General features: G+C 37.3%; 1 protein-coding gene across 6 annotated transcripts in view; it reads right to left on the reverse strand.

Moving 5' to 3' along the window:
- Positions 1 to 17,079, reverse strand: part of FAM214A (family with sequence similarity 214 member A) — a 97,859-nt gene that overhangs the window by 23,103 nt on the left and 57,677 nt on the right. For 5 of the 6 annotated variants that reach the window (XR_004677247.1, XM_034993771.1, XM_034993772.1 and 2 more), the window contains 5 exons: positions 8,877 to 9,061; positions 7,788 to 7,990; positions 7,367 to 7,492; positions 4,551 to 6,390; positions 2,234 to 2,353 (listed from right to left, as the gene is read on the reverse strand). Coding sequence is in view for 5 of the 6 variants with exons in the window: in XM_034993771.1 (XP_034849662.1) it covers positions 2,234 to 2,353; positions 4,551 to 6,390; positions 7,367 to 7,492; positions 7,788 to 7,990; positions 8,877 to 9,061 (2,474 nt within the window). In the remaining variant the exon portion in view is untranslated. The remainder of the gene's footprint in view (positions 1 to 2,233; positions 2,354 to 4,550; positions 6,391 to 7,366; positions 7,493 to 7,787; positions 7,991 to 8,876; positions 9,062 to 17,079) is intronic. The other variant, XM_034993769.1, reaches the window with a different exon arrangement.

The following is a 17,079-nucleotide window of genomic DNA, read 5'->3' on the forward strand; positions in this document are numbered from 1 at the left end:
AATCAAGCCAGCTAGATAAAAATATCCTAAAAATGAAAGAGCCAGGTGTAAAATAAAGGTAAAATCACATATAACATGCAAATTAGAAAGACTTGTTTCTAGAATATTAAATATCTATACCTATTAAATATATTTTTTAAAGATTTTGTTTATTTGACAGAGAGAGAGATAGTGAGAAAGGGAACACAAACAGGGGGAGTGGGAGAGGGAGAAGCAGGCCTCCCGCCAAGCAGGGAGCCCAACTGGGGGGTGGCGGGGCTCGATCCCAGGACCCCGGGATCATGACCTGAGCCGAAGGAGACGCCTAATGACTGAGCCACCCAGGTGCCCCATACCTATTAAATATGATACTGAAAGTCTAAATAGTCTCAATAGTTTTGAGAGTTTACAAGTGTACCATGCTATTTTTTGTAGTCAGAACTTAATGTGAAGTTTTCTATCTAAACTCTGCCTTTAATTCTGAAAAGTTCTTTATTTCTTCTGATACTGCATTTTCCTGGTTCCATCTAGTCCTACTTTTCAGAATTTGTACTAGGCTTACACTGAACATCTCATTTTATCCTCTGTGGCTCTTTCACATTTTACCATCTCTCTTCCTTTCTGTACTTCATTCGAAGTGCTTTCTTAATATCTGTCTCTCCATTCACTCAATTGCTATTCAACTGATTCTAGTCCACTGTTAATCCATCTGTATTTTTATGAACATGTGTGTGTGTGCACAGCAGTTAAAATATTTTTCATACTTAAAATTTTAATTTATTTTTGAAGTACACATGTTCTTGCATCTCGACCCTTTGTTCCTGTCCCACCAGAGGCATTAAACCCTAGCATTATATTAGGTTCAGATATCCTAGAGGGCCATAATTTGCCCCAAATTTGGAGATATATCTTTCTTTCTCTTACATTATATTATGTATTTAAGAGTTATACTCTGTATTATTTTGTATTAAAGGTTATATTCTATCAGGATTCCTGTGTTTGAGGAGGAAGGGTCTGCCTTTATCAACTCAGTCCACCATACTAAACAGAAGTCTACAGTGCCTTTTATATTGGTATGATGCTGACCTATTTTTTTTTTCTGATCACTTGGGTCTTTTATTTTATTTTTTATTTACTTATTTTTAAAATATTTTATTTATTTATTTGACAAAGAGAGAGAGTGAGAGAGGAAACACAAGCAGGGGGAGTGGGAGAGGGAGAAGCAGGCTTCCCGCTGAGCAGGGAGCTCGATGCGGGGCTTGATCCCAGGACCCCAGGATCATGACCCGACCCGAAGGCAGATGCTTAATGACTGAGCTACCCAGGCGCCCCTCACTTGGGCCTCTTAAAAGTACCCCATAGGTAGGTCATATATTTGGGGTTATTTTAAATTGTTTGGAATTTAACTTCTCTAAAATAAACATTTATGGTCCAAATTATAAATTTAAATTCTAGATTTCTTATTCAATAATTATTTTTTGAACATAGGCCAGATATTGTATCCTTTCAGTTTGCTTAACACAGACAAAAATTATCTTATGTCAGTAGCAAAAACATACATGTTTTTATTCTGCTATGATACTGATCACTTGCCTCAGGTTTAACTGAAATGGCAGGTATAGCAACTAACTACTGATTGCTTACTATGTGTTAGGAATGATACTAATCATCCTCACAACACTAACAGAGACAGTATCACCTCCTTTTTAATGATGAAGAAACTGAGGCTCAGATTACTGAACTAATGTCACAAATGTCATACAGCTAGGGTGAAGTCAGTGTGACTCCAAAGCAACACTCTTAACCATTGCACTCAGATCTACAAATCTATCTGTAAATGTAGAGTGGGGAAGTTTATATGTCTCAAAATAAGATATGGCATGGCTTCCAGGTTAAAGACAACCACAAATTTGATTCCCAAATGACCAAGCTGGTGGTGTCAACCAGCTTTGGGGCTAAAATACAAATTTATACAAACCCACTTGACACTAAATATTTTCTTTATATTAATAACAATTAAAATAGTAGACAAAAGAATTTCAGAGAAATTTTATAATCCTAATATTTTTATTCATGCTTTTAGCCTTTCCCCATATTAACACATAACTATTAAATAAAAAATAAAATGTTTCCTAACTGGAAATTTCTGTTAAAGGTATTTAAATTCTTTTCAATTACAATTTGGATAAAATGATTTGTAAACATTTTAGACGTTTCCAACTTTAAATATGAAATAAGAGGAAAAAAACCTTACAGGACTTGAAAGAAGAGGCAATCCAGTTCGAGGATGAAAGGCTCTGGTTGAAGTTCCATCTAAGGAATGAAAATTATGTTTCCGCCAGACACTTGAATGTTTCAGTGGTATAGTCTTCTGCTAAGAAAATAATTAGATTTTATGGTAATATATAAGTAATTTGTGATTTTATTCTTATTCCTAATATGTACTGAGGTATTACATCCTTGGTGGTGAAGTTGATGATCTATAGATCTATATCTACACACCACACACACACACACACACACACACACACACACACACACCCATTCTTACTTTAATCAGAAAACAATGTCTAAGTTTTTTCCAGGATACTGAATAAACTCAAATATTCTAAAGAAACTATGTCCAAATATAATTGCCTAATCAACATATGGTCATATTTATAAATACTCAGAGTCTAAAATCTGGTAAACTAACATTTGATATTTTTAATTTGTAAAAAAAAAAACAAAAAAAAAGAACTACTCACAGGTAGAAAAAATAGAATATTCTAAAATATAAAACTATGTTACTATTTTTTTTTTTTTTTTAAGATTTTATTTGACAGACACAGCGAGAGAGGGAACACAAGCAGAGGGAGCGGGAGAGGGAGAAGCAGGCTTCCCACTGAGCAGGGAGCCCGATGCGGGGCTTGATCCCAGGACCCAGGGATCATGACCTGAGTCGAAGGCAGACGCTTAACAACTGAGCCACCCAGGTGCCCCTAAAACTATGTTACTATTAAGAGACATTCTCAGAGCATATAATTTGGTAGAACATGATACAGAAATACAATAAATGTGAATTAAAAATATATATATAATGCAGTTACAGTACCATGTTTTTGAAGTGATACAGGAAACAGGCTAATTCTTCAGAATTAGGCAAGTTTAAACCTGAACACCAGAAATTCATAGTAACACATGAAAATCAGAAAAGACTAATTTGGGTCCTGGCTCTGCCATTTGCTAGCTTTGTGACCCTGGGCAAGATTCTTAAACTCTCTAAGCTGAGGATCCTCATTTATAAACTAGAGTCAGTAGTAACACCTAACTTCATAGTTTAGTGGAAGGATTAAGTATGTCAACATGGGGCGCCTGGGTGGCTCAGTTGGTTAAGCGACTGCCTTCGGCTCAGGTCATGATCCTGGAGTCCCTGGATCGAGTCCCGTATCGGGCTCCCTGCTCGGCAGGGAGCCTGCTTCTGCCTCTGACCCTCCCCCCTCTCATGTGCTCTCTCTGTCTCAAATAAATAAATAAAATCTTTAAAAAAAAAAAAAAAGTATGTCAACATGTGTAAAATATTCAGAAAAAGGCCTGGGCACTTAGGAAATGCTGTATGATTATATTTAAAACAAGAACATGAAAAAATAAATCTTAGTACCTTGAAAAATACTATAGCCAAATTAAGCCACCCTATTAGGTACCAGAAAGGATCATGAAAAGCTAATTGTTCTGTGACAATTATAATTTTAGGAAATTAGAAACTACCATTTGATTAAGTCCATATGTTAGAGAACTAATTTTAGTGATAAAGATGAACTAAGGTCATTCAGATTTGGATCAAGGTTGTTAAGAAGTAGTTTTCCATAACTGAGATTTAAATTTGTGATAATACTTGAGAATTAAGGGAAATTAAAGTATAATAATAATTTTCTAAACTTAAAAAATGGTTTTGTATAAAGTCAAATAAAATGGAAATAATCGAAGTATCTTCTTGACATAGTGCATGGAAGGTTTACAAAATATTTCAAAATCTGTTATTTGATTGCTGTTATTTGGTTGTCACAAGTGGGATAGGCACAAGAGATTGATCATTCTCTGAGGAGACTGAGACTGAGGGTTTTAAAAGTTACATGACTTACCCAGTGTGACTTAAGGACCAAATTGTGAAGTCAGGACTGGAACCCAGGTATTCTGACCAAAACCTAGTAATTTCACTATAGATATTCCTAAAATCCTTAGCTGAGTGGTAGCATAACACAATGGGCACACTGTATTAGGTCAGAGCTGCTAACAAACAATATGTTAAGCGAATGAGTTTCATTTCTGACTATTTACTCTCCAGCACTTGTCCATAGTATTGAAATAACTAAAAAAAACGGGGGGGGGGCATGAAGAATTTATTTAACATTTGCTCTTAAGTGGGTTATTTAGAAAGGATGTTAATACTACTTTTACTGCAGGTTTATTGTAACAGATTGTGTACTATAATTAATGGGTACCTTGGGCCTTTATAACTAGAGTTCCTGTAAACAAAATTCAAACTATATGACTTTTTGAGAAATATATTTGAAATATTAGATGTTACCTACCAACACCTCTGTACTTTTCAGTCGTTCACATGTAGACAAACAGTTTTTGATATTCTTTCTCTGAGAACAGTTTTGCGATTTTTCATCAATTGTCTCTTCTTTCTTATCTTGTTCATTTTTCAATTGGTCTGGCTTTTTGCATTTGAAAACTTCATTATCGTTGAGATAATTTTCTATACTATTAAGTTGAGTATTTTGCTCACATGTCTTGGGCCTTTTCGAGTCTTTATTTGAGCACTTGTTTTCATGTTTGTTCAAATATCCAGACATTTCCAACACAGTTTTTATTTTTGAGTCATTTTTCTTGGAATTCTCAAATTGATGATTGTTAAAAGACACTGGATTACAATTTTCATTTTTTATTATTTTTTCCTTATACTTATTTGTGCAAATCTGTTTGTCGGTACTGTTGGAATTTGAATACTGTTTATCGATTTCATTGCTAATTTCTTGCTCCTTAAATTGACACTCAGAAAGTGTACTTTCCAATCTAACTGTCAAATCTAAGTTATTTTTTTTGCAGTGAGGCGTATTTGAGGGAGTCAAAAAACCAGTAGCTTTGTTCTGTGTCTCTTGAAATGTATTTTGGATGATTTCACTAGGATTGTCCTGATAAAAATTTCTTATTTGAGGTTTCAAAGAGGACTTGACTTTACTATTGCATTTAAAAGAACTCAATGAATTACTGAGTATTAAGTTTTCCCTTTCACTGCTGTCTTCTAGTAAGGAAAATTTTTTATTAGAAATGGAAACGGAGGTGTCATCCTTGTTTTTCTTCAACAAATTTTTGTCTTCATACAAACTCCTAAACACTTTAGAAGGAACAGAATTGGAGTCATGCACGTTGAATGACTGCCGGGATATATGTGATGCTGTTGGATCAATATGCTCCAAGTGTTGTGCAATCCTTGCGATAACATCTTGCCGCTCCTGGAGTAAAGAGCCTATCAAAGGATTAGTCTCACCAACAGACTGACGAGAATAAAGACCATCGGAAATGCCAGTTGCACTTCGAGGAGTTTCTGGTTTTACTTGAATTTTTCCCTCACTGGTGTCTTCTGAGGAGGTAAGCTCTGGACTACCAAAAGAAATGGAGAATGTTTCTTTACATTTTCTCACATTTTCATTTTCTTGTGAAACTCGGAAAAGTTTTGAATTAAGCGAACTAGACTGCTGCATATTAAATGGATGTCCAGAAACATGTGAAGTGCTCGGATCACAATGAATCAAATGCTGAGCAATTCTTGCAATAACTTCTTGTCGCTCCTGAATTAAAGAGCCTATTAAAGGATTAGTCTCACCAACTGATTGCCAGGGACTCTGGCGGCTAGAGACATTGGAATCAATCATTGAAAATGATTTTAAAGTTCTGACTGGTGTTTCATGTGACTTTTTATCTCCTCTACCACTGTAACCCAGAATATTGGCTTGACATGTTCCACAGTCAGATTTACTGCCAGTGCCTGGATACAGTTTGACATTTTTGACAGCTGCAGTATATTCTGGAGTTGTGCCATTTTTTGGATGCAGTACGCTTTCAGGTGCCATGGTCCAAGATTGTTTGCTACACAGACGCTGTGAACTATTTGTACTACATTGTTCTGCTTCATTAGAATTGCGGTGCTGATGGGCTTTCAGTTCGTGTTCTTGAATTCTTTTCTCATAAAGGCCAATATTAGTGTGAATACTACAGGTCAACACTGGGTAATTAGACTGTCTGGGCAAGGACTGAACGCTGACTTTCAAGGCCACATTGTGAGAAACATTGGGAACAGGAAACACATGTTCAATTGGAGTCTGTGAAAAATTCCACTGCAGGTCTACATCAGCAGCACTGATTCTAGAATCATACAGAAAAATAGGGACTCAACAGATTATAAAACTTATAACATTATTGTATATTATGAAAAATTTCAAATCGTCATATACTTATCTTTGTTTACATTAATTACTGTTAAAGGGAAGTAAAAAGGCTTTACTTTCAGCTACTTTACCATGCATGTCATTCTTATAAAACCAATATAAGAAGTACAATAGTTTATGCTTAGAATAGGGATGATTTTTTTTTTTTTAAAGATTTTATTTATTTGAGAGAGAGAATGAGAGACAGCACAAGAGGGAAGAGGGTCAGAGGGAGAAGCAGACCCCCCGCTCAGCAGGGAGCCCGATGCGGGACTCGATCCAGGGACTCCAGGATCATGACCTGAGCCGAAGGCAGTCGCTTAACCAACTGAGCCACCCAGGCGCCCTAGGGATGATCTTTTTAAGAACACTAGACTACTTAAGCATTAAAGATCAAGAATATTATAAGTTAGAGTTATTTGTCAAAACAGAAAAAAATGGGCTTTGTATTTACTACTAAATAAATGGATTCAGCTAATTCTGTTGTACAAGGTGATTATGAGATACTAGCTATCTCATGGCCACCTGCCTGCAGAGACAATTAGATAGCTGTTCAGCATCCTGTAAATTTATAGTTTTCAAGATACAAAATTAAGTAAGTCTACCATTATGGAAATTCAGCAGCCCAGAAAGTTTTTCTACTGTATTTATAATGGTAGCATTAAATCCATTGTTGGTTCTCGAAAGATAAAAAAATGCTCTGAAAACTATTCTATGCCAAATTTAATTAAAAAAGCAAAGTTCATACTGATTCCCATTTAAATTTCGCTAACTTGTTTTGAGAAAAACTTCAGTAAATTTTATCTACTTACATTTAGAAATGAAGGAAATTAACTGTTTAAAAGGTAAAATATGATTCAGCAGCTAACCCATATAATTGAATGCACACTATTCTTATTTTGCCCTAGACATACCTGTAAAGAATATTTCGTGGAATAGCACCATGAGAAACACTCAGCCAAGCACTTAATTGAGAAAAAAACACAAATGAGCGGACAGCCAATAGAAGAGTCTTCTCTTCAATAAATCGATCTCCACTCCTAAGGTAAGTAAAAAGTATCATTTAAATGTCAGCAAGTATGAAATGACTGAATTGTAGAAAGATAGAAGCTAAAATAAACATTCAGGATGTGTGCTTTCAAGAGCATAGAAGTGCATTTACTAGAGTCACTTCAAATCACATAAGTACTAAATGTCTAAATTTTACTGCGTAAAAGTAAATAGTAAATAGAAGTAAATAGAAGAATTCAAAGACATGACATATTACTAAAATAATTTATAGAAAGCAATGGAAAACCTGATTTACCAATAACTTCAAACAGTACAACAACTCACTGTCGAGGAACTGGCTCCAATACCCATCTTTCTAATAATAATGCATCTTGCTTAATTGCAGGATCATGGAGATCAATTCCTTCTGTGGTGGGCCCATCATCACTGTAGCAGCAGTCTGGTAGTAGCATCACTTCCACCATGATTGGAAGGCTATTCTTCCACAACAGCGAGACCTCAGACCTAGTTCTTCTGGCTTGGCGACACTTAAGGGAAAACGAATATAAGCAAAATGTCTCAATAGTCCATGGAATTTTATATTTAAATTTTAAAATTATAATTGAAAAACAGACTTCTATATGAGAAATGAGTCATCAATGGGAGACCTTTGCTTAGGCTTGTCTATTTAGATTTCATCATTAAGTAATGGATTAACATTACTGAGTTCTACAGTGCAAGGATTAGTACTAAACATGTATGGTGCAAATTTCCTTGGGGGTTATTTTTGTTCTATTTTGTGGAAAAATAACTGCCATAACACAGTATCTGACAGGTCTTGAGGTGGCCAAGCCTAGTTTGTTAATTATATCATCATTACAAAAGAAAGATTCATTCCAAGTGAAACCAAAGTATTAAAAATTCATTTTCATTAAATGCTCAAAAAAGACAAGATTTTAAAAGTGTAAATTTAGACTAAGAAAGGAACTGTTGAGAAAATCCTTGTATACTACCTACCAAACTAAGTATTTTTAAACATTAATATGATAGCAAAAAGGATCCTCCCATGGTGGGGGAGGGAAGGAATATCAGAGGGACACTGACTAATGCGAGGAAAATAATCATGAAGATAACGCTACTAAATAAACACAAAGTCAATAGTAATAATAATCTTAAATCTGGCATGTGAGAAGGCAGGTACGAAATTGGCTGTCAACCTGTATGTTGATTTGCAAAGGTACTTACTGTGCTTTCACGAGCATTTAGAGTCAAGGTTATTAGCTATGGTCCAGGATTAGGATTGTTTCCATTATAGTTTTAACCGATTTTATATTTAAACGTGAACACTGTAATTATCATTTAACACAAATGATGACAGAATTTAAACTAGTTTATATAAATATAAATAAAAAATACTCAACACACAATTCTCACCTGAGCCAGCTTGTCACTGCACTCATGTTTGGTAGTTACTGGGTAACAGGACTGTGCTGGAGGGCAATGGAAACTTTCTGTGCGACCTTTTACAGAACATTCAGGTGTTCGACCTTCTGTTATTAACAAGGCCAAAGAGACCAAGAACTCCTCTGCATCATATTCAAAATACTCATCTAGTGTATCTGGTATTAAAAAAAGAAAGAAAGAAGAGTCTCCAAATTAATGTATTCTTGATAAGAACTCACCTTTTACACCTAAAATACCTAATGTCACAATCCACATTCAAGCATATTCACTAGCAAAGAGTGAAAGGGGAATAAAAATGAGGCAATTAAAATACAGTAAACTCTTGATTCAAAGTTATACAGGGTAAGGAGAGGATCGATAATTCCAAATTCCAGTTAAGACAAAGATGGTTAAAATTATGGCATAAAATTATTTTTATGTAAACTTCAATTAAAACATCTAAGATTCAGGTATACATTTGTAATTCTATGGATATTTAGATTTTTGGATGTCAAGTGCAACAGTTTTCACACACAAAATTTCACCAATAACCAAAGGGTTGAAAAGTCTTGTGTCATACATTTTTAGGTAAATGCTTTATTATTATTAAATATTAGAGAGAAGATGCAAATTCAAATGCATGTTTCTCCCCTTTCCCTTGCTCGTTTCTTATCTAGTTCCTTGTTCTCACAACCCCAATTCTGTGCTGTGGACAGTCAGAGCTATGGAGCCCTTCTCTGCCAATGCTATACAGCAGTATTAGTTTCAAGGGAGAAATGCTGGGGGCGCCTGGGTGGCTCAGTCGTTAAGCGTCTGCCTTCGGCTCAGGTCATGGTCCCAGGGTCCTGGGATCGAGCCCTACAACGGGCTCCCTGCTCCGCGGGAAGCCTGCTTCTCCCTCTCTCACTCCCCCTGCTTGTATTCCCTCTCTCGCTGTGTCTCTCTCTGTCAAATAAATAAAAATCTTTAAAAAAACAAAAAACAAAGGAGAAATGCTGTAATTATCCAGTAGGCAATGTAGGCCCAAATTGCTACATATAAAGTGTGTTACTTTTTGGTTACTACTCAGTTCCAAAAAAATCTAATCTGCAGGTGTTTTCACTTATTTGTAATTATTTTTAAATTTCTCATAAGTGCTCCAAGTTTGTGAAACACAGTTAAATTTCAAAAGTGTTAACCTACTACACAGGTTGAACATGTGTGCAAATATACACACACAAAATTCAATTTGTTGTGCAATCCAATTAAACAACACATACTTTAAGTACTTACTACACTGTATTAGGTGACAGGGATACAGAGTTCTACTGCACATAGCTCCTGGTCGCAAAGGGTTTATGATTCAGAAATGACTTTAAAAGCAAATAGAACACTACAGCATTTGATAAATGGGTAACAGTGGTAAAATTTTGCAAAAGAGGTAGGCACTGAAATAAAAAAGCAGAATCAGACCTATAAATACAGAGAACAAATTGATGGTTGTCAGAGGGAAAGGGGTTAGGGATTGGGCAAAGTGGGTGAAGGGGAGTGGGAGATACAAGGTCCCAGACATGGAGTAAGTCACAGGAATAAAAGGCTCAACACAGGGAACACAGTCAATGATACTGTAATAGCATTGTACGGTGACAGATGGTAGCTACACTTGCGGTGAGCCTTGTGGTGAGCGTAGCATAGAGAAACTGAATCTCTATGTTGTACACATGAAAGTAATGTAACATTGTGTGTCAACTATACTGAAATAAACTTAAAAAAAAAAAAGGTAGGCATTGAGCAGAACCAAGAGAGAAAAAACATAACTTGAGTAGAGAATTTGTATAGAGAAAGCGTGGAAACGAAAGAACTGGAGTCAGATCATGAATAGTCTTGAAGCGTATGATGAAGAATGCCTATTTTTAGCCTTAGGAAGGCTTATCAGGAAAAGAAGCAGCCTTAAAAGCCAAACTTTATTGAGTTGGTATTTTAAGACCATTCAGAAAAATTTCCCTAAAATGACCATGTGCAACACATAAAATAACAGCCAACACTTAGTAACACTGTCAGGCATTGCCAATTCTCAGTACTTTTTACACATTAACTCATTTAATCCTCAGAACAGCTCTAAAAGGTGAGAACTGTTTGTATTTTACAAATACAAAAACTGTTTCATAGCTAGACAAATATGGACTGTTAGGCTTACCTAATAATTACATATTTTAGAAGAAATAATTTATTTGATATAAAGCATAACATTAAGAAAACAGAAAGGATGTCACAAATTTTCACAGGTTATGAAGGACAGATCTCTGGAGACTGGGGATTAATGAATCAAAACATAGCTCTAGGGTCCCTCTACCTTCAAGACCGTAATGAGGATCCTGTTGCTGCTTCTGTAATGCCCTGCACTTTAGGCTCTGGAGTTCCCCATCTGTTCTGTTTAACAAAAGAGGTGAACAATTTGGCCCCTAGGAAAACTCTGATCAGAGTGATCCATAAATAAAATGGACTAACTCTCAAGAGAAGTAAATTCTTTATCACCAGGGGTATTAAAGGACAGACTGACAGACACATGCCAGGGGTGTGGTTGGAAGGATTTAGATATCAAGTGGTAGCTCAGATTTGCAAGAGTTCTTTCAACGCTGACAGTCTGTGAATCTCTGTTCTTCAGAAGTAGCTCAGAAAAACACCCAGGAGAGAGGCCAGAACCATTACGTCTTTCTCAAGAGACACTAACTAGACGCCCCTCTGAACTACTACTCATCATGTAGTCATTTAGGACAAAAACCCAGGATAGCTCAGAGCTCCTTCAAAGCTCTGTCTAGACGGAAAAGAAGAAGAATATCTTACCCATCACTGGGCTGCTGTATATGCTGTTCAGTTTACTTCTTTTTTTTTTTAAAGATTTTATTTATTTATTCATGAGAGACAGAGAGAAACAGAGGGAGAAGCAGGCTCCCAAGGAGCGGGAAGCCCGATGCGGGACTCGATCCCAGGACCCTGGGATCATGACCTGAGCCGAAGGCAGACGCTTAACCATCTGAGCCACCCAGGCGCCCCTGCTGTTCAGTTTACTTCTAAAGCCTGGCAAAGTAGTAGAAAGATTCCATGCTTGTCATGACATGGAATACAATGACAAGAGAAGCAGAACAACCTGGGGGTTGCTAATAAAGTTTCTTTAAAAATAATGTTCTTATTTTTACTTCATGGAGGATAATCTGGTAACAACAATCAAAATTCTCCTTCCACAAATTTATCAAGGAAATAACACATACACCAAGCTGAATATTAAAGGATATTTATTAACATGTTTATACCAGTTTTTTAAAATGGAATAAACCAGTGTTTTGGCTCAGTTGGTTAAACGTCTGCCCTCTGTTCAGGTCATAATCCCAGGGTTCTGGGATCCTTCCCTGCTCAGCGGAGAGTCTGCTTCTCCCTCTCCTTCTGCTTCTCCAACTGCTCACTCTCTCTCTCCCGCCCCGCCCTCTCTCTCTCTCTCAAATAAATAAATAAAAATGTTTTTTTTTTTTTTTTAAAGATTTTATTTATTTATTTGAGACAGAGAGAATGAGATACAGAGAGCATGAGAGGGAGGAGGGTCAGAGGGAGAAGCAGACTCCCCGCCGAGCAGGGAGTCCGATGCGGGACTCGATCCCGGGACTCCAGGATCATGACCTGAGCCAAAGGCAGTCGCCCAACCAACTGAGCCACCCAGGCGCCCCAAATAAAAATGTTTAAAAAAAAATGGAATAAACCTAAATGTCCAACAATATAGGACTGGTTAATATACTGTGGTACAGTTATATATCTACAAAATATCTTCAAGGTGAAAACACAATGTTTCGAAAGAAAGAATGTTATGATCATGTGTTTGTGGGATCACATGTGCCACATGCATAGAAAGGCACATACAACAAAATTTTATCAGGCCTGTAAAGTGAACATAAAAACACATAAGCTAAATTTTAAATAAACTATATTCTCGGGTTGGTATTAGATAAATGGTAAGTCCTATTAACTGAAAAGTAACAAGTAAATAAAAGCATTACCTAGTGTCACATTTTATTTAGTTGTTGCATTGCAGAATTCCTACTTAGTAGGTCATAGTTTAGTTACTTAATGCAGGAATTTGTGAAGACAAACCTAGGTTAACAGCATACTGGTTGAAATACTGGAACTGAGCAGTTTAAAATGCCTTTTCTTTTTGCTATTTAAAAAATTAAGATCTGGAGTCTCATACTGGTAATATGAGAAACATATATGGAGGGAATTGAGAATGGGTGTTAAGAATTAGTGGAAGAGGTTATGCTCAAAGCATTGGATTCTTTTTTTTTTTTTTTTTAAAGATTTTATTTATTTATTCATGAGAGACAGAGAGAGAGAGAGGCAGAGGGAGAAGCAGGCTCCCAAGGAGCAGGGAGCCCGATGCGGGACTCGATCCCAGGACGCTGGGATCATGACCTGAGCCGAAGGCAGAGGCTTAACCATCTGAGCCACCCAGGCGCCCCAAAGCATTGGATTCTATTGACAAAACCAGTATGTAGGTATTAAGACTTCATATATTCAACAATTATTTATTATATACCTGCTGTGTGCCAGGCACTTTCCTAAACACTGGGACTTGGAGCTTGTGGTGGCAAAGAAAAACAAGAACAGATTAATAAGAAAAATATCAGATGGTGCTAAGTGCTATGCTTTAAGTGTAAAAAGAATGATGTGCGAGTGATTATGTGAATGTTTTTATATTGCATGTTCAGGGAAGGCTTTTCTGAGCAGGCAACATTTAAGCTGAGACCCGGACAAGGAGCTAGCTATTCAAAAATGAGGGGAAAGAGCATTTTTTAAAGGATTTATTTATGAGAGAGAGAGAGAGAGAGAAAAAAAAACAACAAGCATTAGAGGGAGAAGGAGAGAGAACCCCAAGCAGACTTCGCTGAGTGCGGAGCCCAATGCTGGGCTAAATCTCACGATCCTGAGAGCAAGACCTGAGCCAAAACCAAGAGTAAGAGTCTGACCCTCAACCAACTGCGCCACCCAGGTGCCCTGGGGAAAGAGCATTCTAACCAGAGGGTCCAAGGTGAGAATGAATGGGTATGTGCTGGAGGAGTGAGGCTGGAATGGCAGCAGGAGGGAGAGAAATTGGTACAAGACGAAGTTTAGAATGGTGGTCAGGGACCAGATTATACAGGATTCTGAAGCTAGAGCAAGGAGTTTAAATTTTGTCATAAATTCAATGTGAAGTCATTGGGTGGCTTTAAGGAAATGACATGATCTGATTTACATTTTAAAATGATCACCCTGGCTGCTATGTTGCTAATAGGAAAAAGAACCAAAGTGGGTATACTAGTTAGGAGGTTACTATAGCTGTCCCGGCTTGGGGATATAGTTTAGGGAATCATTGGCATTTGGAGAATATTTAGAATCAAGAGTTACCTAGAAGAATACGTTGGGAACTCATGACAGAGCTCTGGGGCATTCCACCAAGTAGTGATCTAAGAGAGGATGATGAACCAACAAAAGGAGCTGTCAAGTATGGTATCATGGAAGCATAAGAAAAAAAAAAAATCAAGGAGGGCATGGCCAACGGTTTCAAACACTGGTGAGGTTTAATAAAATGTAAACAAAGAAGTGACCACTGGATTTGACAATAAGGAAGTCACTGGTGACCTTGATAACAGTGATCTCAGTAGACAGTGATGATGAAAGATTGGGCAGTTGTGACATACATTGTCAATTATTCTCAAGAGTATAGATGATAAATACAAAAGCCTACTTTCCTAGTCCTCCTTGAGCACAATGGCCATTCATGTATCACAACAGCCCTTTTTATAAAAACGAGTATTAAATAGTATTAAATAGGCAATATCATCACTCAAACAAAATTGTCCCCAAATCTCAAATAAAGAGAATAAAAGAAGTTCCCTTCTAAGTCTATAGGACAAGGGTAGGAAATTCTCCCTCTTTATGATCCTGAAAATCAGCCACTAATCTTAGTAATTTGTTCTTTTCAATTTCTCTTGGATTTGGGGCACCTGGGTGGCACAGTTGGTTAAGCATGTGACTTCAGCTCAGGTCATAATCTCAGGGTCCTGGGATTGAGCTCTGCGTCATTGGGCTTACTGCTCATCAGGGAGTCAGCTTCTCCCTCTCCCTCTGCCCCTCAACCTGCTCTCTCTCTCTCTCTCTCAGATAAGTAAATAAATAATAATAAATTTTTCTTGGATTTAAACTCTTCCTTTTTAACCTCAAGACAGTTACCTAAGTTAGGCTCTTTTTTTTTTTTTTTTAAAGATTTTATTTATTTATTTGACAGAGAGAGAGAGACAGTGAGAGAGGGAACACAAGCAGGGGGAGTGGGAGAGGGAGAAAGCAGGCTTCCCGCGGAGCAGGGAGCCCAATGTGGGGTTCGATCCCGGGATTCCAGGATCACAACCTGAGCCGAAGGCAGACGCCCAACCGACTGAGCCACCCAGGCACCCCAGGCTCTTATTTTATACCTGAATTACTACAACAGTCTCCTAGCTATGGTTTAGGACTCTAAGGCCCTTCTTACTCACTTTGCACTGTAGTGCAATTAATCTTCCTGAAAAGCCATTCTATCACATTCCTTTCAGCTCAAAGTTTTCTGTTTGTTTTACTGGCTCCCTAACTGCTGTTGATTCCCATGTAAACTCTTAAGCCTGACCTTAGAGCCAGGACCACCATACCAGGCTGCGCCCTGCCAGATTCTGCTGTGAATGCTGACTCTTGGATATACACACTTGACGACCCTGCTTCAGACTCCACCCATAGAGTCTTAACCGTCTCCACCATTGCTTCTTCGTCTCTTTCACTGCTCCCTACATAGTCTCTCTGTGCCAGCCAAACTGTTCCCTATACCATGCTCTACTTGTTTCCTTCCTTATACCACTGTTTGTTCTTTTCTACCTACTAAAGATGGCTTCTTCTTCTTTCTAACAATTCTGAGATTTCGGAAGTTTCCTGAGTCCCTATTTTTTTTTTCCACAAAAGAGCCCTTTCCTAACTCACTTCCACACTGATCTTTCACTGACTTTATACTCTTCCCCAGAACTTATGTAATCCAGCTAGGCTATGAATGGTTACTTCATAGTGCTGGCGCACAGTCCTAGGGTCATGAATTTCACCTCCACATGGGTAAGTTTCACTGTGTTCCATGAACAGACTGTACTGCTAACTTCAGCCAACCTTTGCCCAGACATGAGCCACTTACCACAAATGAGGCCATGAAAAGGGAAAGGATAGATCAGTGCAAATCAACCATCACTTCAGGAAAAACTCAGTATTATATTCACAGTTCCATAGGTAACCCAACCCATCCATTTCTTTATAATATTTTAAATATTTCATGGATGGAAATAATGGATTAAATTCTACATACACTGAAAAGGTTTTGGTTTCTCATCTATATCTCAAAGGTATGCGTTGTACGGTTCTGTTTTAAGTGAGAATTGTAAAGGTTCTTAGAAATCATGTAGCCTAATCTACCTTACTTCCAGATGAAGAAAATAAGGCACAAAGACTCCAGCTTTCTTGTTCAGAGTTGTACACTATTGGAAAGTAGAATCCACTTTTCTTCATTTCAAGTACAACTTGATTTACATACCATGAGAAGTCTTTAAGCAGAGAATAAAAGGCAAAGTAGTTTAGTGACAAGTGCAAAAAATAGTGGCTGTGGCTGTGAACAAGAGCCATTTCACATGTGGACTATTGTTTTATTAATATTAGTGACACAAATATTTTCACTTATAGAACAAATTCTTCATATACAAAAATATTCTTTTGTTGTTGTTGAGCAACAACAAAACATAAACTGAATTTTTTAAAAATCCTCAGTACTCTATTATGAAAAAGGCAAGTGATCTATAAACAAACTTATCATGGATTACTTTTTTTTTTTAAGATTTGTTTTTTTGGTTTTGGGTTTTTTTTTTTTAAGATTTTATTCATTTGAGAGAGAGAGAGAGCAGGGGTGACAGGAAGAAGCAGGCTCCCTGCTGAGCTGGAAGCCCAACGCGGTGCTCAATCCCAGGGTCCTGAGATCATGACCTGAGCTGAAGGCAGATGCTTAACCGACTGAGCCACCCGGGCGTCCCCATGGACTTACTTTTAAAAGCAACTTTCTGGACTTGCGTGTGGTTTGAATTCAACCAAATATCTTTGCTGTACATCTACATAATACAATAACCACCAAAGTGCA

Source organism: Mirounga leonina, unplaced genomic scaffold (assembly GCF_011800145.1).
Source record: "Mirounga leonina isolate KUSES-001 unplaced genomic scaffold, KU_Mleo_1.0 Mir_91, whole genome shotgun sequence".
Lineage (NCBI taxonomy): Eukaryota > Metazoa > Chordata > Mammalia > Carnivora > Phocidae > Mirounga > Mirounga leonina.